Source organism: Sciurus vulgaris, assembly GCF_902686455.1.
Source record: "Sciurus vulgaris genome assembly, chromosome: 1".
NCBI lineage: Eukaryota > Metazoa > Chordata > Mammalia > Rodentia > Sciuridae > Sciurus > Sciurus vulgaris.
Genome location: NC_136461.1, coordinates 172421912 through 172449903, shown reverse-complemented (window position 1 = coordinate 172449903; position 27992 = coordinate 172421912). Strand labels below are relative to the sequence as shown.

General features: G+C 38.1%; 1 protein-coding gene across 2 annotated transcripts; it reads right to left on the bottom strand.

Moving 5' to 3' along the window:
- Positions 1-942: 942 nt before the first annotated feature.
- On the bottom strand, positions 943-27811 carry ERICH5 (glutamate rich 5). 2 transcript variants are annotated; one of them, XM_079118013.1, is made up of 3 exons: positions 27197-27811; positions 8178-9245; positions 943-6074 (listed from the first exon to the last, which is right to left on the bottom strand). In XM_079118013.1, the coding sequence occupies exons 1-3, from the start codon at positions 27252-27254 to the stop codon at positions 5938-5940; spliced, it is 1263 nt and encodes a 420-aa protein (XP_078974139.1). In that variant the 5' UTR covers positions 27255-27811; the 3' UTR covers positions 943-5937. The 2 variants fall into 2 exon arrangements, with proteins under 2 accessions (XP_078974139.1, XP_078974138.1); XM_079118012.1 differs by lacking the exon at positions 27197-27811 and having other exon boundaries at positions 8178-9719.
- Positions 27812-27992: the final 181 nt, after the last annotated feature.

Below are 27992 nucleotides of genomic sequence, written 5' to 3'. Positions count from 1 at the left end.
AATGTGGAATACACTGTGCATTCCAACTTAGTCATTATAAGTATTTACATATACATATACATTTTATATATATGTATATATACATGTATATACTTTTAAAAATATTTTTAGTTGTAGATGGACACAATACCTTTTATTTGTTTATTTTTAAGTGGTGCTGAGGATTGAAACCAGTGCCTCACACATGCTATGCAAGCACTCTACCACTGAGCTGCAACGCCAGCCCCCATATATAATTTTTATACATTCTTAAAATCAGATTGGTGGGCTGGGGTTGTGGCTCAGTGATAGAGCTCTTGCCTGGCATGTGTGAGGCACTGGGTTCGATCCTCAGCACCAAAGTATTTTTTAAAAAATCAGATTGGTGATAGTTTGAATATTTGTTTTTATGTTCATCTATGAGATTTGGCTTTTCACTTCTATAAAAGATTTTATGGGACTGGGGGCATAGTTCAGTGGCAGAGCTCTTGCCTAACACAAGTGAGACACTGGGTTCTATCCTCGGCACCATAAAAATAAACAAATAAATAAATAAATAAATGGGTTGATTTAAATTTTTTTTTTTTTTTTTTTTTTTTGTGGCTGTAAATATCTGCCCTGAAATGCTAGATAGAGTTTGCCCAGAAAACTGAGCTTTATGTTTTCTTTAGGGGAAATGTTTAAGCTGATTCCATTTCTTTCATGGTAACAGAAACATTCAGATTTTCTAGTATTTTCTTTAGTCAGTTTGTTCACTTAATGTTGCAGAATTTGTTCATTGCTTCCAAACTTTCATGTTGTAGGCACCTTTTTAATCCTGCTGTCTCTAGTAAAAGTGCCTATTTTTCCATCTCTTTTTTTCCTTTATCAATCTCCCAGAAGTGTACCAATTTTAATAACCTTTTTAAAGAGTCACTTTTTAGCTTTGTTGATCCTTTTCCGTTCTCTCCCTGCCTCTCTCTGTCTCTGTCCCCCCCCCCCCCCCCCCCCCCCCCGTGGTGCTAGGGATTAAATCCAGGGACTTGAGTGTGTACTAGTCAAGCACTCTCCCACTAAGCTACACCCTCAGCCCCTATATCTTATTTTACCATTAATTTCTGCTCTTATTTTTATTATCTCCAACATATTTATAGGATGCCTTTTTCTACTTTTAACATGCAGATTCTTACATGTTACATGTAAATGATGGAAACTCAACCCAAACTAGTGTAAGTGGAACAAAAGAGGAACTCAGGCTCAGATCACCCAGAATTCCAAAGCGTAACTGACTTCAGACACATGTGGTCCAGAAACCTCATGGTTCTGTCTCTAGGGAAAGATGCTACAGGTCTACACATATAAATCCAGCTCAAAGATATCATTTCCTAGTATTTCTGGCAAGAGACTCTCAGGGAAGCCTCTGGTCCAGTTCAAGTCAGGAAAGACCCATTCCAAAACTGATAATCATAGTGAGGGAAATAGATACTCCAGCCATGTTGGATCTAAGGGAATTGGTTGTTTTTTAGTCATAACTTAAAAATCAAACCCTAGAATGAAAAAGCTGGAAGGAAATAAGGTACTAGCATCCAGGTTAATTTACTTAATGACTGTCAAGATTTTTATTCTTTTTTCCACTAAATCAGAACAGAATCATTAGATTTTATAAAATGTGAAAAAGAACAGTTGCTGCATGTTGGCCTTTCAAACACAGAGCAAGCTCTTTACAATATGAGGTATCTAAAAGAGTCACCCATATTTCCTTATTGTTGCCATATTCCTACCTTTGATAGGTATATATTTTTAAAGTTTGCTTTTTTCTGAAGAACACCATGAGCCAAAAGAAATTTTATATATGTTCCTGTAATAACATTTTAGATAAATATACCAAGATAGGATTCACTTTATTAGTTCTAATGATGTATTTATTCAATCAAAATTATAAATGAAGAGTACAAAACAATTTTATAAAAACTTTGCCCATAATTTCCCCTACAGCCAATTATAATTAATTATAAGGAAGTTGCCTTGATTGTATAATAAAGAGCATTTGTCACCAACAAATATTTACAAAATATTAAATTTGTACTAAGGCCCATAGGAAAAGAGAAGAAATATGAGATGCTTTTCCTGCCCTAAAAAGAGCTTACAGTCTTCTTACTTCTACCATGTGTTCAGCAATTGGAAAGCATTAAAAATAATTTCAAGAATCCATTTCAGTGAACTATTCATCTATCCTAAGTCATAAATCATGGTCAGCTAAGTACTAATATACTTAAGCACATTTTTTTCCTCTATACCACTAATCAATGTTTACTAATACAGCAACTATAATTGGACCCTTCTCTGTAACCTATTTTCTCCAATGAATTCCAGTAAGGGAAATCTTTAATTACTGTGCTTATTCAATAGTCTAAACATTCCATTAATAGTTGTGCCTAGGCTGACATGTTACAAATTCTGCAACTAAAATTATAACCCCACATATTATCAACATGCTAACAATGATGGTTTTTGACTGACTGAATTACAGGTGATATTTAGATTCCATCTTCAAAAGTTCATAGTTTCTGAAATTTTTACTGGTAATTTTTACTAAGAGAAGAAAAAATTTTAATAAGCCTTTCCCTGCAATTATTACATAAATAATCATTTTGTCACATTTAAGTACCTAAACTAAAACAGTGTACATACTTGACAAATGCTTTACTACTAAGCTACACCTCCAGCCTTTTTTTTTTTTTTTTTTTTTTGAGACAGGGTCTCACTAAGTTGCTGAGGGTCTTGCTTAAGTTTCTGAGGCTGACCTCAAACTTCTGATCTTCCTGCTGCTGCCTCCAGAGTCTCTTGAGATTGCCAGGTGGCTGGCCCAAAATGTTTTTAAATAACTCTGATATCCAGAAAACTTGAAACTAATCCCATACTGATCCATTAACTACTAGTTGAAATCAACTACTAGTTTATCCTCCCACTAAAACTGTTAGGAGTATGGTTATGGTTTTAGGTCTGTGACATCCTTGTGAGGTGCTGGGGCCCAAACAATCTATAAAAATGGAATGGTTGTAATCTCTAACAAGTGATTATGTACACCAAAAGAATACAAATGTAAACCCTAGTAAGGTAATCTGATTATGGCCATCCAAGATTCTCTAATTAGCTCAATGTGGGGGAAATTTTTTTTCTTTAAAAGCAATTCTTAATTTTAGGCCAAGTTTGGAATAAAAAAGTTGTTAAGAGTGATGTGTGTGTGTGTTGACTGCTCAAAAGCTATTGCTGTGTTAGCATCTCTTACTCCAAAGTCTAAATGGAAAAAACAATAAGATTACAGGTCGACCATACTTTTCTATCCTGTGGATTCCCAGCAGGTGGCACTTCTAGCCAAGAATTTTCTAGCCTGAGTATTTCCTAGATTTGTTACTGGCAAAATGTTCATTCCCTATTGGTGATGCTAGTTAAAAAATCATTTGTTTACCATTTCCCTCTTAGTTAGGCCTAGAAAATAATGAAAGTAAGATTAGTAGGACACAACCTAGACTACAAACTGGTCAGAACTTTTTATCTGAAAGAATAAAAAACAAAGTTTCTAAAGATGTCTTAGTAGTCACATTACAGACTACAGATGAAAGAACAAAGTACTAAAAATTGCCAGGCTTGGTGGTGCATGCCTATAATCCCAGCGGCTCAGGAGACTGAGATGGGAGGATCAGGAATTCAAAACCAGCCTCAGCAACTTAGTACAGCCCTAAGGAACTTGGTGAGACCTTAAAATAAAAAAATAAAAAACAGACTGGGGATGTGGCTCAGTGTTGTAAATCACCCTGCACCCTGGGTTCAATTCCTGTTACTGGAAAAAAAAAAATACAAATTTCCAAAACTTTGAGAATTAGTTGACACACTAATGGAAAAGAATGGAATTTATTAACACTTTGAAAAAGTATTTTTTAATAAGTTACCAAAAGAATGGACTTTTATGCCTATTAATTAATCCTTCTATTTCAGTACTTGATGGAAAGAATGATTCCATTTATTAAGGTAACCATTTATATTTTATACTAAGTTTTGACCTTTTTCAAATTCTATTTTAATTGACAAGTAGTAACCGTAAATATTCATGAAGTACAATGACACCGATGTATGTGTGTGCGTTCTGTACAGATTGAATCAAGCTAATTAACATATTAATTATCTCACATACTTATCTGCCTTGATGTTTTCTACTTACTAAATACCTGTATGAAAATATCTTCTGGTTAGGAAAAAAAAAGATTTTTGAATGAAAACATGTAGCTCAAAACATAAGTTTTATCAGTTCTTGATTAATATAACTTTCTGACCTAAATATTCTGCTGTTTTTGGAACTACACCAAACATAAAACTATTCATTTTGAACTTGAGCAATCATGACGTGAAAATGGATTTTCCTGTTTCCCAGACAGGAATTAGGATAGTGTCACACAAATTCATATTTTAAATGTTTTATTTTCTAATGAATTCAGTGTAAATAGGAACCCTCCATAAATGAATATTTATTGAGTTAATGTAAGTTTAGAGTACCATTAAAGGAGCAAAATGCCTAAAATCAAAGACAGATAAAACAAAGTTTTATCTCAATGAAATCACAATACAGCTTCTTTATTTTGCAGATAGGATGACATCATCCACTCAAGGAACTCCTTTTTTGTCTCTTTTGAACACTTTAAAGTCAAAAGCATGAACTAATACTAAAATCAGAACCACGATGATATGCTCTTCCCTGTATCCTGTATTCTTTCCACAGGTCCTCTCAGTAGTCATTTTAATGTAGACACTAAAGAGTAGTTAATTCATCTTAGCAGTTACCTTAAAATACACACATATGTACAAATAATAGAAACCAAATATTTCCAGAATTCTACCAATATTCATAAACACCAGGTACTTGGTGGACAAATTAGCAATCATATTTTTATTCATGTACAATCATTTACCAAATCCCTTTCCAACTTTGGAAAAATTCTTGAAAAGTGATTTTCTGTGCTGCCTAATGTTTACCCTAACAAAATTTTATAAATATTTGGATTTCTTAACTTCTTTCCACCTCTAAAACCTAATATTAAGCTTCAATCATCTGAAAAAGAATATGGCCCAGGAAGACACCACATAAGCAATAAATCTAGAATTTAATCCTTGGAGTTTGTTGCCTCTGAAATATATTAAATGTCAATTAATTTAAAATGCTTTTAATGTTAGTCCAACCCCTCACATAAGTGTAAAAATCAGCAGCTGATTCAAAATGGCACATGGAAAATGTGGAACCTTCATTGCAAAAAAATGACTAATCTTGTAATAGTACCAATGCTGCATTCCTTTGAAAAGCATTTTGTTAGCATACTATATCATGATAAATAAGGCTCTTGGTAGTAGAGAGACAAGGTGACAAGGTAATTAGATGGTATGCCTTCTAAGGTTCCTACCAGCTCTATGATAGGAGAGAAATACTAGTTCTACTTTGTCCTATTGTTTTTGTGGTGTTTTTTCTTATTCCATCATAATTAAACTACGTGACCTTATTATCATGAAGGCTCCTAATATTTGCTACCTCCTTTCTCCAGACTTCTGTGTCTAAAGGTCTATACCTTATATTTAGGTATAGGGCACCTAATTTAGGTCTCATTTCCTATACTGAGTCAACCCATTGCCTAATGAAGAAAGGCACCCTCACACTCTTAAATGGTCATATACCCCAGTGTTTATTGACTCTGACTATTATGATTTTAAATGTGAGACTGTCCTAAGTAGCTAAGAAAACCGTTCCCAGCTTAGCCGTTTTATGGAACAACACAGTCAAGAACATGGCATCACTCTCATGATTCCAACAGTCTACCTACAACCACATGCCTTGGGCAAAACATGTAGCTGTAGAGAGTTAAGAACCATAACCACACTCACAAAATGATGCCCAACCACAAACTTCACCTCTCTACTGAAACAGGCTGTGTCTGTTCACCCTTCTGTCACCATCCCTAGTTCTGTGGCTGCTGAAAGATCCACCGCTTCTCCTGTTTCTTCTTCTTTTGTTTCAGCCCTTTCACTTACTTTCTCATTCTCTATCTCTGTTTCCATCTTTTCTCCTGTCCCACCTGGAAAAGTAACCAAAAGAGATAATAAGAAACACTCACTTAGCATTAACAACAGATTGCCTCCACAGTTTGTTTCCAGTGGGGCAGTGCTTCCTCTTTAGGTCTATGCAGAAAGTTTCTTTGGTGGTATCAAGAAAGGCAGTTGTGGCCAATGTCAAGTCACTTAACATCTCTGTATCTTGGCATTCTAAATAAAATCAGGGTGCAAAATTACCCAAGAAATGGCAGTAGAACATATTAGAAAGTTTCATCTCTATCTAAATCAAAAGATGGTCCAGGGTTGCCCAAAAATCTGTCTCATTTGATCATTATGGTATTTAAAGAAAACATTCATTAAAGACATAGAGCTTGCTAACATTTAAAAGTCTAGACGTTGCACCTGTAATTCTGTTTACCCTGAAATCAGTTTGTGGGCAACAGTTCCCATGACTGGAGCCAAGCAGCAGCTTCCTGAGGATCTCTAGGACTCCCCATGGAATCTCACGTGCCCCGCTTCACTCATTTTCAGCATCCTAAGCCCTAAAATCTTTTGACTTTCCCAAGCGTGGTCTAAAAATTTTTGTTTCTACTTGCTTCTCCCTTCTTATTCTCAGAGCACTTTTTGCATTTTTATTGAAACATCTGCCCCAATAAACTATAGTAATTTGTTTACATTCTGCCTTCCTCCAGTAGACTGAGGGCCCCCTGAGGCCAGGGACTATCTCTTACTCATTCTGCATTCCCAGCACCTAGCACATGCTTAGGCATTCAAAAAATACTCAGTTGGGTCAGGTGTGATGGCATACACCTGTAATGATGAACTTGTGATGCTCCTGCCTCAGCCTCCCAGCAACCCGGGAGGCTGAGGCAGGAGCATCACAAGTTCAAGACCAGCCTCAGCAACTTAGCAAGACCGGATCTCAAAATAAAATATAAAAAGGACTGGAGATGTAGCTCAGTGGTAAGGTACCCCTGGGTTCAATCCCCAATAGCAAAACAATACTGCTACTACTACTAATAATAATAACAACAACTGAGTTAGGCTGGGGGTGTTATTTCAGTGGTAGAGCACTTGCTTAGCATATGTAAGGTGCAAGGTACAAGGTGCAAGGTTTGTTTTCCAGTACCACAAAAACAAAAACCTGGACTGGGGATATAGCTCAGTTGGTAGAGTGTTTGCCTCGCAAGCAAGCACAAGGCCCTGGGTTCAATCCTCAGCACCGCAAAAAAAAAAAAAAAAAAAAAAACAACCTGAGTTAGTAAATGAAAGGATTAAGAAACAGATGGTTATAATTAATGCTTCACTTAATTATACTATACTGTGAGGCTAACAGTTATCAAAATGTAAATCATGCCCCAGAAGAAAATGTTACTTTTAGTAGCTTGGGAGGCTGAGGCAGGAGGATCGCTTGTTCAAAGCCAGCCTCAGCAACTTAGCAAGGCCCTGACCAACTTAGAGTGACCCTGTTTCAAAATTTAAAAAAATAATAAATGAATGAGGTGAGGATATGGTTCGGTGGTTAAGTGCCCCTGGGTTCAATCCCTGGTTTAAAAAAAAAAAAAAAAAATCATCCCTTGAAGGCAACATGTTAAAATTTCTGGATTTTTCCAAGTTCACTTTTCATTAGGCTCTCTATATGGTATGAGGATCCAGAATTAAGTTGAACAAATGATTAGTGGAGGATTTGACCTTCTAATGAAAGAACACACAAAGAATATAGCCTAAGAATATAATTTTCATCTTGATCAACCATGTCCTTAAGAAATTACTGTCATTCCACTCCTGTCCTGTTTTCATTTGCTTTTTTATTTTTGGTGCTGGTGATTGGACCCAGGGCTTTACACATGCTAAGCACTTGGCAAAGAGATGATTCTATTTAACCTTCAGATTCTTAAGTTAAAAAATTGAACACTATAAATAAAGACTATGCTTTAGAAGAGATTTTCTGAGAAGCTGAACTGAGACTGGATGGAATACTTGTTTCCCAGGGTGGAAGCCTTTTTGGGTTCAATGAACTTCAGCCACCTAAAAGACTTAAGTGACTATGTGTCAGGCAACGCTCCCCCTGGTTTATGTAACTCATCTTAATAAACATTCTGAATCTCTAACAGCCTCTCTTTTACCTTCAGTGTGTTGGTCTGCTTTGTTAGTGTGAATTTTTCCAGCCATTTCCACATTGGCCACCATCTCTGTAGTTCCTTCTGGATGCTCCATGCCTTCAACTGTTCTTTCAGGTTGAATCTGCTCTGTGTTTCCAGGACCTTCAGAAGTTTTATGGAGTAAATCGTTCACAACAGGAGTTTGCACAAGCTGACTTCTGTCCAGTATTTCTGATGTTACATTCTCTTTGGGAGTTGTTTCTAGAAGCTGGGACTGCTCATCTTTTCCCACTGTTTCTTGAAGTTGCTGCTTTTCACCAGTTTCAACCAACTGATTCCCTTCCAATATTTCTGGAGACTTGTTTTCTTTGGGAATCAGTTCTGGAAGTTGGGACTGCTCATCTTTTTCTACTGTTTCTTGAAGTTGCTGCTCTTCACCAGTTTCCATAAACCGACTTCCTTCCAACATTTCTGGAGATTTGTTCTCTTTGGGAATTGCTTCTAGAAGTTGGGACTGTTCATCTTTTCCCATTGCTCCTGGAGATTGCAGCTCTCCATCTGTTTCCAGAGGCTGAATGTTCTCCATTGTTCCTAGAGGCTTCATCATGCTAACAGTTGGTGGATTTTCAGCATCTTCCCCTGCTCTAGGGGAGTTCCTCCCTCCTGCTGTCCCTGAAGATTCATCTTTGGCTTCTGAAAGTTTAGTCTGAGCATTTCCGTTTATAGCCTGAACCTCTGTCACTGTTTCCACATCTTTCTTCTTTTCTTCTACTCCTGGGGTATCCTCTTTGCTGACCAGCCGAGGTGCCTCAGACTTCTCTGGTCCCTGGAGAGGCTGAGTCCTCTCTGTAGGTCCTGACTGGTCTATGGCATCCTTTCCAAGGGCTACCTCCTTTGCCAGGGGCTGTTCACGGAGCGATATAACACCATTAGCTGTAGGCACCACTGATGCCTTGGGCTTCTCCAGAGGAGGAAGGCCTTCCCTTTGTATGTTGCCATAAAATATGGATTCTTTTCCTGGTGTACGAGGTGCAGGTTGGGCAACACAGGACTCATTTCTTTCTGTGGTAGATAAACATTCATTTGAAGTTACTTTTTGGTCATTCCGTTGAGGGGGAAAAAAAAAGAGAGAGAAAACACAAAATGTTATTTGGTTTTTGTTTTGAAAAAGTGAACAGATATCAAGTAGTAGATTTAACAGTTCAAGATAGAACATGGCCATCTCTCCAAGTCAAAGGCCTTTGTGTCTCCACCCCAAACACCTCACCTCAGACTTCACTGTCTGCTCCTCGTGCACCTTCTCATGGTTCCTATCCCATATTCTAAATTAGCACAGTCCACTGTGTTTGGCTTGTTCTTTTCCCTGTCTCACCCTTTCTCCTCTTTCGGCTTAGGAGGTTTCCCAGTGTGTGGCCCTTGGGCTGTTAGGAAGGCCTCACTTTCCTTCTAACAAAGAATGGTCCCCAGTAAATGGAAAGGCCCCATGGTGGAGAAAATCTAGTAGGTGAAGGTTAGGATGTCTGAGAAGGGGAGTGACAGGGATTGCTTGACCCGAGTTTCCTGTCATTTTAGGGGCACAGTAAGAAGAGAAGTGGAAGGAAAGTTGGGAAACATGCATTTTACTTCCTGGCTCTTCTGGCTCCTCCTGTATCTGTTGTGGCCTTGCGAACATAGTTCCCAGTGATCTCATGGGTCTCTCTCTCCCACCCATCTCAGAGTTGCATGAGGATCCTGTCTCATGAAACAGTGAGTGCAAAAGTGCTCTGGACAGTGTACAATAAGCAATCCTGCAACTCATTTTTAATCATTGACCCAGTAATCCTACTTCCAGAAATTTATCCTAAAAACATAAAATTTAGAAAGTGCTTCAAGGACAAAAAATTTATCATTCAAGTATTCTTTATAATAGCCAAAGCTGAAAAACAAAAATCGAACAAGTTGGGGGAACATATAAATGGTATACTAGATGAAATATTATACCACAAAAAAGATATTATAAAGACCATATGCTAAAATAAGAAAATAATTATGACATAAGTTTTAAAAATTGGCATTCACAGTTGTGTTGACCAAATGAAATAATGCGTATAAAGCATTTATTAGCTTGAGGTCTGCAGTGCAACTAAGAGCTCAATAAGTGAGTTATCAGTTTAATTTATAGTATGATTACAATAATGTCAAAGGAGGGGAGGAGAAAGAGAGGGAAAAATTACAAATGGAGAGGGGAAAGACTAGAAAAAAAGAAACCAAAATGTTAAAATGGGTCTCTAGATGGTATTTTCTTCTTCTCTTTTTCCCCCAAAGTTTTTTTTTTTCCTTTTTTCTTTTTACCACAAGTTATATATACGTATAGTTTAAAAAGTTATCTTCTGATTCAGTGTTAAGACTTTGATCTCCTCTCCCATTTCCCCTTCTCTAGGGGCTAACATCTTAATTCTTCTAGCTGTTTTAGAGAGATATTAGATATTACATATCTAACCTATATATTGTATATATAATTGAATTACACTTTAGAATGTCTTGGTTCAGAGCATTTCAATGAACTCCTATTATGAAAGATAAAGACTTTGCTCTTTTTCTACCTACCTTCACCCCTTCTCCCTTTCCCATTAAACGTTCACATTTCCTTTCAATTAAGTCATTGCTTGTTAGCAATGAAATCATTACTTAAAATAATATTATATTATGATTTAGATTGCACAAATGAGATCCATATCTTCAGCCTGCCACTTTGACCAATGCCTCCGCTGGTGCTTTAATGAGTATGATTTTTGATGAAAAAAGAAAAATTTTCAACTGAACACATAATGTATATAAAAGTGATTTACAGTCCCCTTCAGTGAGCTGTAGTTGTGGGTTTTGTGTGCTTTGTAGCCTGTTAACATGGAAAGCAGCAGACAATCGAAGATTCAAGGAGCACTAACAGCTGCCAAGTCACAGAATGGAAGTGTAATGTGGAAGCTTTCTTGAGGGTTTTCTTTTGTTCTTCTTTTCATTAAGACTGGAATCAAGCTTACATGTAAACTATTGGTAATTTAAGTTTCCTTTTGTGTCATTCAGTGTAAAACTGTCTAATTTGGAAAAAATGTAGGTTATGAAAAATAAAGATTTAGGCACTGTTCAAAAAAAAAAGTGATTTACATAAAAAGATAAAAAACCACAGACTTTGCTGTCTGATATCATAGAATCATGTGAAGCCATTGGAAGTAGTAAACTAACAAAAACAATGCCATATGGAAAGTGCTGTGATAGCCAGGTACACAGAGTGGCAAGAGACCCTGCAAGAGTTGAGTGTTATCAAATAGCTTCTGCGGACATTATTACCCTATGTATGTGTGATTACACGACCGGGGTGACTCTGCATCGCGTACAGCCAGAGGACTGAGAAGTTGTGCTCCATTTTTGTACAATGCGTCAAAATGCATTGTTATCGTGTATAACTAAATAGAACAAATTTTAAAAAATAACTTCTGCAAGTTCCCAGAGAAGGTACAGGGGAGCGTGGAAGACACCGGAAAGGATAGCAGGGCTAGAGGGTAGGGCAGGAGAGAGATCACGGAGGACCCTGTAAGGGATGCTAATGAGTTTAAATTTTACCTTAAAAGCATGAATAACAAGAATTGTGAAAAAAAAAAGAATTGTGAACAAGCAGGAAACAATATCAAGTATTAATAAATGGGATGGTATCAAATTAAAAAGTTCTTGCAACCACAAAGGAAACAAAAGCATGAAGCAAAGAACCTACAGAATGGGAGAAAATCTTTGCCAGCTACTCTTCTGACAGAACATACAAAAAAAACCTCAAAAAACTTACTACAAAAAAAATAATAATAACCCAACCGGTAAATGAGCAAATGAACTAAATAGACGCTTTTCAAAAGAAGAAATACAAATGGCCAACAAATATATGAAAACAATGTTCAACATCTTTAGCAATCAGGGAAATGCAAATCAAAACTACACTGAGATCTCATTTGACTCCAGGTAGAATGGCAGCTGTCAAGAATACAAAAAATGATAAGTGCTGGAGAGGATGTGGGGAAAAGGAAACTCTATTACACTGTTGGTGGGATTATAAATTAGTATAACCATACTGGAAATCAGTATGGTGATTCCTCAGAAGACCAGTAATAGAACCACCATATTACCCAGCTATACCACTCCTCAATATTTATCCTGAAGAATTAAAGTCATCCTAGTACAATGATACATGCATAGCCATGTTTATAGCAGCACAATTCACAACAGCTAAATTATAGAACCAGCCTAGATGCATGTCAATGAATGAATGGATAAAGAAAATGTGGTGTATATATACAATGTGGTTTTATTCACCACAAATAGAAGAAATTATGCTATTTGCAGGAAAATGGATGGAACTTGAGAACATTATGTTAAGTAAAATAAGCCAGATTCAGAAAGTTAAGGATCGTATGTTTTCCCTCATATATGAAAGCTACAGAGAAAAAAGGGGGGATGGAATCTCATGAAATGAGAAGGGGGAACCAGCAGAGCAGAAGAAAGGAACCCGGGGTGCAGGGAGGTGGGAGGAAAGGGGATATACTGGAGAATGTAGTTCATCAAACTGTGTTGTTTGCACATACAAATATGTCACAATGAATTCCACTATTATTTACAATTATAATGCATCAATAAAAATTAAATGAATAAAAAAGAAAATAAGATTAAATAAAAATAAAAGATTAAATTAAAATCCTTTAATAGTCTGATACTGATCTGAAAATAATTGTGAGTAGGGCTTTATTAAACAATTAAATAAATACACATGCCCAGGACTGGAGGCTTAGTTTAGTCACTGATAGAGCATGTGTGCTTAGCATGTGCAAATCCCTGGGTTCAATCTCCAGCACCAAATTTTACACACACACACAAATGAACTATGTGGCTCAGCCATTTTACTCCTAGACATTTTCCCATGAGAAAAGAAAAGAATATCTATACAAAAACTTGTGCACAAAAGTTCATAGCAGCTTGATTTGTAATAACCCCAAACTGGAAACAACCTAAATTTCCATCAACAGATGAATGAGTAAATTAACTGAGATATGTTCACACAGTGGAATACTACACAACAATAAAAAGAAATGACCAACTGGTAAGTGCAACAACAAGGGTGATTTTCAAAATAATTACACTGAGTAAAAGAAGATGAAAAGATTACATACTATATGATCCCATTTTTATAAACTAGAAAGTACCAACTTATCTAATAGTGACAGAAAGCAAAAGAGTGTCTGGGGACTGGGATTGGGATGAGACAATGTATTTCAAAGGAACATAAGGAAATGTAGGATATTAATGGGAACTTTCAATATCTGGATTGTGTTGATGCTTCCATGGGTACACACATATGCCACACTTACCAAAAGGTGCTCTATAGAATATATGCAGTTCACTGTATATCAACTAACTGTACCTCCCCCTAAACTGCTTATTTTTAATATAAAAATAAATAAAATTAAAAAATAATTATGAGTAGGAGAGAGAATTGATCTGATTTGGATTTTTAAAACCTCCCTCTCTTGCAGCTGGGATTATAGCTCAGGGTAGTTTAGCAAGCATGGGGCTCAATCCTCAGCACCAAAAATACATACATACATGCATGCATGCACACATACTCCTGAAGAATGAATTAGAGATGGGCAGCACAAACATCAAGGTTACCAGTGACTTCTGAGAGAAAATGGGACACAATTATAAGAAGTTAAAATGGCTGAACATAATGATTGATCCATGGGGTGAGGGAAGGGAGGAAGAAGGAGGGTCTTGGGTAACACTGGTTCATACCTTGGATGCTGGAGAGAGAAAACAAGGATGAAAGAACTTGGGCTGGAGAGAGACGTGACTTATCTTGGGGCATGGTGTGTTAGAGATGGCTGTAGATTGTGCATTCTAGTGGTGAACTCTGGAGGACAACTTGACATATGGACCTGTTCAAAAATATATGTAACAGCCTAGAGCTGAGCTCTCTATTTTACTTACGCACTTGCTATGTGTCTGGACAAGGGCAGTTTTTGCATAGAGGCAAAATGAAGAGGAAAGTCTTGGGGCAGAGGAGAGAAGAGGGAAACATTTGTATCTTTCTCCTGCCTCCAGTCTGGGTGTGAATCCTACAGAGAGAGCTAGAAATGAAAAAGCAGAACTCAGGAACAATTATATGAGATTCAGGGCATCAGCTGTCAGTTTTGGGGGACTGTATGACAGAACTAGGGAGAGGGTTGTCCTTCACCTCCTCCTCCCACCTCATCATGATGGAAGACTTCGGATTAACAGAAGCAAAGCAAATTAATAAAAAAAGATCTCTCAGGTCCATAAAGAATCCCATATGACAAGCCAACTCATTCAGATGCCAAACAAAGGATGTTTTGGTAATAATTGCCTTAGGGAATTAACAAGGAAATGTTTTAAAGTACTAATCACAGATGTCTGCCAAATTACATTTTCTCATCAAATAGTGATGATAGTGATTAGCTCTGTCAGTGAAATGAGATGAAGCGTTTGCATCCACCTGTGCCAGGTGTGGGTGAATTCCAAAGGCAGCATTCTTCCAGAGCACAAAAATTTATACTTTGAAAAATACTTGATACTGTCAGTCTAAGTCAAGTCCTCCCTCTAATAAAAGGAAACTCGATGAGAATTTATTTCACCACAAATGGGGTCACAAGTGTCCAAGTGATCTGTCAATTGTTGCCCTAGCTAGAGCACTTATGCCCTTGATCACAGTGTCACTTTGCTTCGTATGTACTTCTCCCAACCTCGCCGGCACACTGGAATTAGGCAAATGTCCTAACATATGATTTTACAGAATACAACCTGAAAATAATCAACCAAGCTGGGAAACAGTACAAAAGAATGTCATCATCTTTCATATTTTTCAAGGATAGTTTCAAGGGATAAAGGATTCTTAAAATGGTCACACACACACACACACACACACACACACACACACACACCAAAAGAAATTGCTAGAGGTATAGTGACATGTTAATTTTGTAATTTATTTTGATTAACAGTGCTCTAAATACACTTTTGAAATGACTATTTGTAAGGTAGTACCTTCCTAACAAATAGCTCAAATATTCTTTTTCCTAGGTGATAGAAAAAAAAAAAGACAGTCTGCTCTAAAAGGAAGGACAGAGATCTTATGACCTTGAAGATGACACCTATAATGTACATAGTGGGTTTGAATTCTGGTTTCTCCACCTGGCTCCAAAGAGCCTTATTAAGGCTCCCTGTGCCTCAGTTCACCTCCTAGAAAGCAGGACTCGAGTCGGCACCTGACCAGGGAGCTGTGGTGAGGACGCATGAGTTAATACTTAGAAGGCACCTGCACAGGGACGCTCACCCACTGAGTGCCAATCAATAACGCTGCTCTCTCAATGATCTAGCAAAGATAAAATTATAATGGACAAACATAGAAGTAAAGTGATGTCATTATTTTAATACTGGTACCTTTTCATAAACTACTCCAAAGGAAGAAAGATTAGAGGAAATAAATGAAAAAGTTGGAAAATAAACAATGTTTTCAAACTGTCTCTTAACACAACAATTAAGTCTATAATTACCACTAAAACTTCCTTTCTTGCTCCAGGTTTCATATCCTTCAGATTGTTTTTACCCCCATGCTGCTGAGAGAAGTATAGTATTTCTTTTTTTTTTTTTTTTTTTTTTTTTTTTTTTTTGATCACTCTCTCTTCCCTTCAGCTAAAGCAGGGTATTCCAGACTATTCTTAGGCTAAGTATGAATCCTGATTTCAGAAGATACTTAGCTGTGCAATATAGACAAATTCCTAATCTCTCTGGACCTCAATTTCCTTATCTGTAAAATGGTGATAGTTTGCTTTGAGGGATTTTAGGAAAATTAACTGAGGTGCTAATGTGTGTCTGATGTGAGAAGACAGTCAGTAAATGGGGACGCTGCACACAGGTTTCTCATACACAGAGATACCCTGCTGCAGGGAAGAGGGGTTGGTGCACCTGCAAGGCTGTATGTGTTGGCAGTGACTGGGAGGGCTTCTTCCAATTTTACAAGGCTCCCTTGACAGCTAGGGGTGGCCTATCAATAAATTATAGATAAAAATTAAAAAAGAATGAATGAACTGCAACATTAAAGGGCTTGGATAAACAGTCCCCTAACACAGTGCAGTTGTCAATGATGACCTACAACAATGTGTTATTATGGTTAGTGTTAAAATGTGATGATAGATAGTGGAACAGTATCTGTATGACCAGACTTTACTGGCATTAATAAAGGCCACTGATAGCTTTCATATTTTTTTTTAAATTTTGTTCTATTTGCTGGCTTTGATTTCATTTACTCATCAAGCATCACCAAGTGCCTATGACAGGCCAACTCTGGGCTGGGCATGGGGGTTACAGCAGGTAACAAGGAAGATCTGGTCCCTGTTATCCTAGAACTTACCGTCTGCAGGGAAATTCAAATCATTTCTACTTCCTCATTAAGTACAATGTGGCAGCTATATATTACCTTTTTAGGGGGGCGGGGGTACAGGAGATTGAACTCAGGGGCACTCAACCACTGAGCCATATCCCCAGCCCTATTTTGTATTTTATTTAGAGTCAGGGTCTCACTGAGTTGCTTAGTGCCTCACTTTTGCTGAGGCTGCCTTAGAACTCACAATCCTCCTGCCTTAGCTTCCAAAACCACTGGGATTACAGGCGTGTGCCGCCACACCCAGCCAATGCATCCCCACACACTCTGTCCTCAGGTTTTTATGAATTTCCAACATACCTTCTCAAGGTAGAAGAAGATAATGCATCATTTCTTCAAGCATCCTTACTTAGAAAACAGTAAGATACATTTTTGTCCACAGATAGGAGATAATCTGTGCCTAATCTGTGTTATTATGTAATAAATATTTTGGACACATGCATTGTTTCCACATCCAAAGTTGTTTAAAGACGTGTCTGTTTTCTGAACCCTACAGTTCATCAAATCGTACACTGCCCTGGGCCTAATCCTTTCGTGCACATTTTCTTTCTTCATTCTCTTGAAAATTGATCCATGCACAAATTTGTTGTGACAGCTGAACTAACAGAACTCTGGTCATAAGCACCGTTGTGATAGACACACAAAGAAACTAAGTACTAGGCAACAATACAGAAGGGATTAGAACTAAAGCTAACATACCTGAAATTCACATTACAGAGGAAACTTTTCAACTCAGCCTGTTGCCCTAATCAGAAATGAAAAGCTTTTACCCAACAAGGAGAAAAACTTGAGGCCAATATTTCCTAAGACTATGCCATATCAGATATCACAAAGGCCTCACTGTGCCGTCTACTAGGTTTTCTAGATTCAGTGAGGAAGAGGGATCCTGGTCCCTGCTGCCGTCATATCTAGTTCTTGTAACTTTTGAGCTTTGGGACCCAGGGATGCAGCATAAGTCTACTGTCAAAAAGAAGTCCATTCATCCTTCTTACCTCCTTACCTTGCTTTCTCCTCAGTTCCGTATCATTTTGCATTCATCCAATGGACTACTAGCCATGCTATTCTGGATGGTTCTGCCTCTTTCCTACACAGCGTGTTTTAAGTACTGTCCTGTGTACCATGACACAAATTCTAATCCCCAAGTGCACATTTCATTAGCTGGGAGATATGAACAAGGCACTTATTTTGAGGAGAGGCCAACTTAAGCAACATTTCATGTAATTGAAGTATAAAATCATTAGCCAAAAAATTCTATAGAGGTCAAATAAAAATCAGACAGACAACTTTTCTTTTTTAATAGAACTACCTGAATTTGCATATCCAAAACTCCTTTTGATCATCACAAAGTATATGAGATAAAGTGTGAAGGCAAACCTAATGTTGATATTTAATTAAGGAGAAACTAGAGTATGTAGTTGGAAAGGTACTTTTGGAACACTTGATCAAGCTCATATGGAGCTCCTGTCTATGAGAGAGGCTGACATGTGAGAGCTACAGAACTTTTCATCAAACCATGACAAAGATCTGCTTCCTTCAGATATATTTTTCCCATTTTATTTAATTTGTTTTAGTTTCCTACAAGAGAAACTCTCATTTCAAAGATGCTGTAATATAAAATATCACTTTTGAAATGATCAATAGCATTTTCCACTGAAAAAGATGGATAGTCATTACCAGCCTAGGAAATCTAACATTTAGGTAGAAATAGAGACTATAAAACCAAAACCATCTCACTGAACAAAGAAACAAGAGGACATCATGTCTCTGGCATGTACTTATTACACACTTAATCAACCAAAACAGGTTTGCCTACAAGGTGCCTCTAGGAAGAACAGTAGTTGTTATGTACTGAGATACCATAAAATATGGGTCATCTCATCCAATCCTCCCAATGACTCCACAGGGTAGATCTATTGTTATACCATTACACAATGCGGGAAATTATGGCATCTTTATCTGGGCGGGGCAAATAGCTAGTAGATGGCAGAGTTCACATTTAAGCCCAAGGAAGTTTCATTTCACCTTGAAGATTCAGGTGCTTTTAAAGGCCAACTATGGTCCCAGACCTTGCACCATCAGCATTACCTTGGAATACTTGTTAATGCTGAATCTCAAGCCCTACCCCAGAGCCACAGAACCAGAAAACAAGATCCCCACCCAAACAGATTATCTATGGGGTCAACAAGGGAAGTCAAAGGGAGCTAATTAGGAGAGCCTGAAGTGTCTGATGAGCACACAGAATTGCTGGGTGTGGGGTGCAAATGGATAGGTCTTGCCCACCTACCAACATCTGGTGTGGTCTGCATCCTCAAGGTAGCATGCCACTGTCAGCATGAGGGACAACATACGGATATTGATGTAGCAATGAATCAAGAGACTGAATCAGTCCAAGTGGGCTCCACACTGGGAGGGAGATGGCCTTAACTTTCTCACCTTGTTCTGTGAGAAAGCAGCCATGACAAGATGTAAAAGAGTAGGCAAGTCAGTCTATGTTCCAAAAAATTTTATTTAGAAAAACAGGTGGTAGGCTGGATTTGGCTAGCAGGCCAGTTTGTCAATCACTGTTCACAACATTTATATCCTAGATGTGCTATATATAGATAGATATTTATATCCTAGATATCATATGTATCTACTATATATGTATATAGTAGATATATTCTACACATATATAGTATGCATATATACTATATATATCTACATATATATAATAGTATCTAGGATATAAATATACATAGATAAAAATATATAGATATATATGTGTGTATATGTGTGTATATATGTGTGTCTCTCACATATATATACACACACTTCAACTTCTTTATTCCTCAGAATGACTTTATGAAATAGGTGGTTTTGGTAATCTTATTTTACAGATGTGGTCACTGAAGGATAGACAGGTGGAGTAAATGGCTCAAAGTCACACAACTAATAAATGATCCTAAACCAAGACTTGAGCCCAGACAGTCTAACTCCAAACCCACATACCCCACCTCCAGTGCTGGGGATAGAACCCTGAGCCTTGCACAGCCATCTACCATTGAGCTACATCCCCAATCTGAGATCCATGTTCTTAATCAGCACTCTATGTTGTCTCTCAGTGTATTGGATTCACACGCACACATACACACACACACACACACACAAATGCAAGGTGTACAGGTCACTAGAGCCTCTCATAACCATCTCGTCTACAGACACTACACCAAGGCAAGCAAAAGAAAGGGAAACTAACCAAAAGAAACTCTGGCTTTTGTCAGTTTAAGAAAATGGAAAAGGACAAAAATAGGCACACACGAAAAACAGAAAACAAGGAACACGTCCCTTCTCATTAGCAATGACAGTGAGGGAAAAAGAAACCAAGAGAATGGTATGGGGAGGACATTGCAACAGGTCCCTGCTGGGGTGGCTGAAGGCAGGTGCTATCTCTCAGCAAGAGAAACTACAAGTAAAAATGATAGACATTTGGAAAGCATGTCCCAGAGCTTCCCAGGCTCTTTCATGTCCTGGCACATGGAGAATATGATATCCATGCGGACACTGAGACAACAAGAGGAAGCTGTTCCCAGAAGAGTCAGCTGTCAGGACCCTGCCCAGCTGCCCTGAAATCTGTAGAAGCACCAACACCATAACCCATTCTCACAAGCTGGGAAACTGTGACACACACACAACGCAGGCAGAGCTAGGAACGCACACCAGTGTTGCCTAAATTATTTTACTCACCTTCATAACACTTCATTCCCAGAGGTTTTATCTATAAAAACAATGTGGAGTTATTTTTATCCTTAGAGAACAAAGCTTGGACATCCTTGGATATATACAAAAGAACGTACTCTAGAGCTTGAAGGGTTTCAAGGGATGTGAGTGACAGAACAACCTGAAATGCGTGCTGAAGCTTCTGAGGTCATACAGTCACTAACACTCACTTGGAGACCTATAGTTTGTTTAAAAAGAAAAGTATTTATGTATTTATTTTTCATTATCTTTTTTTGACACTGATAAATATTTAATTTTTTTCATACATGTATGTAGGGTAATAATATCTGGCTCATTCTGCTGTCCTATACTTTGCTTTAAAAACACCTAACCTAGTACAACCCACACACATCTACACCAGGACTCCAAGCATAGCCAAAACTGTGTCCATGAGTGTTGGGGTATCTTCTCAAACTTAATATTGTAAAACATTAACAGAAGTGAAATCACCCATCAGTTGGGATGTGTGGCAGCCTTAGAGAAGCATGATTTAACACTACACAATCAAGCTTTGTTTTGCCGTGTTTCTTTCCTGCATGACTAGGAGATTGTTCTCAACCCAGCACTCTATTCCCAAGCCCAGCTTGGCCAGTGTTACCTTTCAATTTCTGCTATCTGCTGGGCCCTGAGTCTTTCTTATCTCCCCAAATTCCCATTTCTGTCAACCCATCCATTCACCCATCTACCCATTCAATAGTTAACTTTTTTTTTTTTTTTTTTTTTGTGCTGGGGATCGAACCCCGGGCCTTGTGCTTACAAGGCAAGCACTTTACCAACTGAGCTATCTCCCCAGCCCCAATAGTTAACTATTGACTGCATTTTTCCTATGTTGTAAGATGAAGATATAAGTTTCTGGCAGAATCAGGATTAGACCCCAGATGGAAGTGGAAGTTGTTAAAAAAGCAAGGGCTTTGAAATCATACAGATGGGACTTAAGCCCCAGCTCCATCACTTACTGCCTCGGAGATCCTGGACAAGTTACTTATGCTCACTGAGCTTTAGTTTTCTACTTGAATTTGGTGTTACTAACTTTTGCTCTACAAGGCTACTGTGAGCACTGAGATCAAGAAGGTAACCCCGATCTTTTCTCATCCTTCTCTCTCTCCTACTCACTTTCTCTATCCTCCTCACTTTCACACTCTTTCTTGCGTGCCCTTTCTCTTCCCTTTCTTTCCCTCTCATTTTCTCTCTTACCCTGCAGGGAGACACTCTATTTGCTTAATAAACTCCCTTATGTGAAAAAAAAAAAAAGAAGGTAACCCCTACCTAATCTCCTGACTTCTGCTCCATGCTCCTATTTTGACGTGGCTGCATAATAAACCTCTGAAATTTTTGTCTTTTCTTTTTTTTTTTGCAGTACTAGGGATTGAATCCAGGGGTGCTCCATCACTGAGTTATATCCTCAGCCCCTTTTACTTATTAATTTTTTTAAATTTTGAGACAGGGTCTTGCTAAGTTGCCAAGGCTGATTTCCAATTTGCGATCCTCCTGCTTCAGCCTCCACAGCAGCTGGGATTACAGGCATGCTACACCATCCTTGGCTGAAAGTTTTCAATTTTTGGAAAAAGATTTATTTTATTGTTGATGAGGATATAAACTGGTACAACTCTTACAGACGGTATTTGGGCAGTTTTCTATCAACATCATTGATGTCCAGTAATACCACTTTGACCTAGTAATGCTTTTTGGGGAAATCTCCCTAGAGATATAATTGTACACACTGAAAATGACATACTCACAAAGGAATTCACAGCAACATTGTTGTAACAGGAAAAGACTGGAAACAAATCAAATGTCCCTCGGTAGGGGGCTGGTTAAATAAATCACACAACAGAGTATTCTGTAGGTGTAGAAAAGGAGAAATAAGTTCTTTATATATAAATATGGAAAAATCTTCATCTTGTTAGGTAAAAAATCAAGGTGAAGAACAGTGAGTAGAGTATAATACATTTTAAATGCAAATGAGAAAGGGAAAGAAATAATATTTGCAATACATATAGAAACTTTAGAAGACAATACAGAAAAACACCAAACTAATAAATGTTTCCATGTGTGATTGGAACTCAGCAGATGGTGGGGATGGAGTGGGAGATGTACTTTTTACTGCATGCCTTTTTCAAACATTTTCACATTTTTGAACTATGACTGCAGTTCTTATATTCTGTTTTAACTTACTGTATGCCATAACTAGACCTACCACAAAAGATATACCAAGCACTCAAGACTCATTCTGGAGACTTACAGCATTTGAAAAAATCCCATTTATGTAATTCCTGTATACAAGAAAAGCCTATACAAATTGATTTAAGTGTTAGAGATGTTTGTTCTTCAACTACAAGGGGAAAATGTTTGTCTGGTTAGGACTGAATTGTCTCCATGTGAAGATACTGTTTGAAGCCCAAAGGTGTGCTCATGGTACAAAGAACAATTCGCCTGTGAAATTCAAGCCTCCTGCTATTACGTAGGTCGCAGACATCACGCATCTCATAGAAGTTCAGGTTAAAACAAAGCAATAAGTCCAGCCATCAGTGGCCATGTGCACATTAACCTAGCAATGAAATTTGCCAATGATTACCATCTGTTTACTCTGGTGGTGCTTAAAATGTAAAGTCTCAGGAAGGAGAATCCTACCAGAAAGGAATGGCATTTGCATTAGGAAAGAAGGGAGCATTATTCATATTAGCAGGGGCTAATGGAACCAAGGAGGGATCCCATGCAAAGATCTAAAGACCCCAGGGGACATTAAAGTCTGTGCAGTCAACGCAATCTTTGTGTTCAATCTAATTGTCCTTTTGGAAAGAAAGGCCCCTTTCTTCACACTTTCAGGCACTTAGTTGAAATCTAAGTACCTAGTATCAGGCACTGTTCTTTACTCTGAGTAGCACTGGATAATTCTTTACAACCAGAGGCCAATCTCTACCTCTGTTGCCAGGATGAGTATACCTGGGCTTTGGAGGTAAAGGGGCAGGGGTTCAGTGTCTGGTAGGTCAAAGCAAACATCCACACGTTATTAGAATATAGATTATTTCTATGTCACCTAAGGGCTACCTAACAAGTAGTTGCTGTTTTAAATTCAAACCTAGAAAATAAGTACCTTTTGATTTTAATGTCACAAGATTTTAGAGATCCAAGAGAGAACCTAGCCCCATTACTTAACGATTCTTTTGCTTGTAGGTCAATATTGCATCATGTACAACACTTTAAAAAAAAATAGTTTTTAGTTGTCAATGGACGTTTATTTTATTTATATGCAGTGCTGAGAATCAAACACAGTGCCTCACACATGCTAGGCAATTGCTGTACCGCTGAACTACAACCCAAGTCCAATGTACAATACTTTTAAAACTAGAAATTTCTCACAGAAAATTCAGTAAGGCAGGTCTATTGACAAAAACCCAGTATTCAGGATAGTTCATATATTTTAGTTCAACCCATGGAGTTCTAAGGTTGCTAGTGTGAATTTTTAAAAATCTCTTATGGAATGAAGAGTATCTGGAAGTTTCTTTACAACTACCTACATACTTTGCTTGAAATATCACTAAAGTTAAATGTCCTCCAACTATTCTTAGTTTAAATTTGGAAGCAAATGTGAACCTCATATTTTACAACTCTTATTTAAGAATTTAAATGTTTTTCGTGTTATCAAATGTATTTTATTTATTTATGTCATATGCCTCAAATCACTGACTCCCCATCAGAGATGTGGTCATCCACAAAAGAAATACGATAAAAACATTCACATATTAACAATATTAGTATTGTACAACTGGGCTGAGGTGGCTCAGTGGCACAGCCCTTACCTTGCATGTGTGAGGCACTGGGTTCAATTCTTAGCAACACATATAAATAAATGAATAAAATAAAGGTTCATCAACAAGAACAACAAAACATTTTTAAAAATTGTACAATGATATTATATGTACTATATGTATATATTACTATTATAAATTAATACATTAATGTTTTAATGTGTAATATGCTATAATAGTTGTATGACATGTTTTATTTATATGTAATATATAAATATGTTATGTGTTTAAATATTATATATCTTATTTGTATAACACCTAAATAGTAAATATCTCATTTAGGGATTAGAATAAATACTCTTTATTATATTTGTTTTACAATTTTCATGGTGGGTGATCACATACCTAATGGGGACCCGGAGTGAGGGAAAACGAGATTTAAATCTAGCTAACACAAATTGATTCAAAGCTCAGATCTGACTTTTAGGAGCCCTGTGACTTGTGATAAATTATTTATTCCTTATCTGTAAAACTGGGATAATCATAATACCTAGCCATAGCATGTTATAAGGATTAAATAAACTAATTCATTCAACAAATAATTACTGAGGATTTCTTATGTGTCTAGCATTGCTAGGCACTGGGGGTGTAGTGAATGAATGCATGTATAGGATGGTCAATGAAATTGAACTGTTTTATTATTTTTTTATTTTTGATCCTGGGGATTGAATCCAAGGGCACTTCACCACTGAGCTATGTCCAGTCCTTTTAATTATTTTATTTTATTTTTTGGGAGGTCTCATTAGGTTGCTAAGTCTGGGCTCAAACTTATGATCCCACTGCTTCAGTCTCCCAAGCCCCTGGGATTACAGGCATGTGCCACCACACCCAGCTTGGACTGTTTTATCTAAAAGTACATTTACACAGGTTTGGGGTGTTACCTTGGATTTAAAGAAGTTTTAAACATGAATGAATTATTTATCGGACCTCCAAGATCATGGAGTTGAAATGCCGCTGAACATACAATAGTATCCAGTTACAAGAGAGTATTGTCTGATAGAGGATCAGAAGCAATACACCTGTTGATTGATTCACTATGTGTTGAACAATTTATGCAGCATGTTATTAATTTTCTATGCACTAAAACTGGTTGTCAAGAGTTTTAACATTCCTTCTAGAACAATAGCCATGAAAACTTAGAATAGCAATGAAAGCAAGAATAAAAAACAAGAGTGTAACTCGTGTGAATGGATATTAATGCTGGTGATGTTTTTTAAATGAGAGGATTAAAAACCCCATCCCACCAATTGGATACTTCTGCCCCTCCCCAAGAGTTACATTTCCTGATGTATATATTTCTTAGTTTAAAATTTTATAATGATTTATTTATTTTTTTATGTTGGAGACTAAAGCCAGGGCCTTGCACATACTATGCTTGCACTCTGTCATTGAGCTACACACCCAGCCCAATGCTCTACTTTTTAAACCAAGATACTACTACCAGGACATTTTAGGTATGGCAGAAGGTAAGAGAAGCCAGTATAATATAACATCCCCCTCTAATTACTCCTGAATCACTTTTTTTTTTCCAGTTTTTATACCAAAACTAATAAGATTTTTTTTTTTTTTTTTTTTTTTTTTTTTTTTTTGGTGCTGGGGATCAAACACAGGGCCTTGTGCTTACAAGGCAAGCACTCTCCCCAGCCCCTAATAAGATTATTAAGGAATAGAATGCAAAAATCCACTTGCTTTCATAAAATAAAACATGAAACATCAAAGCCATTGTTCCTTGCACTAGCTTCTTCAAGGCATGCTGGGGTGTGGAGGTGCTGGCCTGTTTAGGAGAACAGTTAGCAAGCACTGTGCATTAGGAATGGACTTTCTGGGCTTTAGTGATATCAGTGAGAAGGGGTTTGGAATCACTTTCAGACATGCTTTTAATTTTTTTCAGACATACTTCTTAACTTTTTATTGTGTTCTGATTTCTACTAAACATAGAAATACAAATTATCACACACCATGAAAATAACAGCAGTGCAATCCAACTAGGACATAGTGGCTGAGCTTCTAAACAGTATTCATAACAATCCTGTGCTCTTTATCACAAAATCAAACACGCAGATACTTTCTGCTATTGCAATAACACAAGGTGCTAACAGAAGATCTTGTTAAGTGAAATATTAAGTGTTAAGTGAAAATGACAACTAGAGAATAAAATTCCCCCTAAAGTTAGTCTTGAAGATTGTAAACAGGCAGAACATTCAAATTTTGTCCAAAATGGTAACCATTCAAAATCTAAGAACTGAAGTCATTCTTTAGTTCATTGATCTGCTTTAATTCTTGTCACAGTGTTTATAGCTATCAAAAACTATCTTCATCACTTGTCTTTTATATTTATTTTATCTTTTCCACTCTCTATCTCCATAAGCAGGGTATCTCTAGAATCCAGCCAAACAGTGAGCTACTTACTATATAGTAGACGCTCAAAATAGACCCGGTTGAATTTCTTTGTAAAGGAATGACCACCTTTTATCACATACCTATTTCTCAAGAAATACAGAAGCCAAGGATAAGGGAAAGTATTTGACCTCTTCAAAAGTGCAGGAGGAACCTACTTGATGAAGTGAATGTTGGTCCATATTCTCTGCGTCCTTTGCCATCTCCAATGCAATAACTCTCACGGAGCAAAGGGGAAGTCTCCACGGTCATTTCTCATGTGTTTAAGGGAATGTGGTAACCTCCTTAGGGATTTGACCCTAGTACCTCGCAACCACATCAACCGACAAGGTAAGCCAGCTCCGGGCCTTTGGCCCTGCGCGTGGGACTGCGCGCACAGCATAGCGCACCAGAACCGCTGCGCCCTGGGTAGCAGCCGCTGGTTCAGATTTTGGGAGTTAGGGGAGAAGGTGTAGCGCTTGGCTTAGGGGTTCCCGCTCTCATCCTCCAGGAACGAGCTCGCCCCCTGCTGGGTGGGCCGTGCTCAGCTGCATCTTTTGGAACTCCGGGGGAGACAGCCCAAGCAAATTCCCACCCCAGGTTGGGGTGTGACCGGGGCCCCTGCTCACCGCTGCGGAACCTGCTGCTGTCTCCGGCCTTGTTGAGGGCGCTGCTGGAGCAGCCCATCGCTGGTAGCGCAACCACCTGTCCCAGCCCTGTGCGGGCTTTGGTCCTGGAGCCTGGATCCTATGCTCACCGCACCAGAAGCGGCAGAAGTTCCCCAACTCCGCGGTCCGCAGGCTCAGCGCAAGCGCACGGCCCAGCCCCGGGGAAGGAGTGCGCACCCGGAGGAGATAGTGAGCTGGGCGCAGGTGGAAGAAGCCCGGGAGCGCAGAGCCGCAGAGCTGGAGGGCAGGGAAGTAGAAGGCGACTTAAGGGTCCAGGTGAGGAAAAGGTGGAGGGTATAGTAAAGGTAGAAAGAAAAAGCCCTGAAGCAGGATAGGGATGCTGTCTGGGGGCTAGGGCGAAGCGCTGGAAGGGATCATCTGAATCATCACTAAATAACCAGAGAGGAGAGGAGGCGGCCGTGGCCAGTGGCTATTGATTGGTAGACTAGATGAGTGATAGCGGTGTTATTCTTACATAACTCTAGTACAGTTGCCACAAGGAAATTTAACACGGATACCAGACTATTTAATCTCCCCTCGGTATCCAACTTGTGCCAATTGTCCCATCCAGGACTACATTTATCATTTTGTTATCCTGCCTCTCTTTAGTTTGGTTTAATCTGAAGTAGTTCCCCCCAGTATTTCTTTGTCTTTTAGGACTTTGACATTTCTTAAAAATAGAACATACTATTTATTTGTAGAACATTATTCAACTTGGATTCTTCTGATTTCCTTGTGATTGTTTGCAGGTGATGCA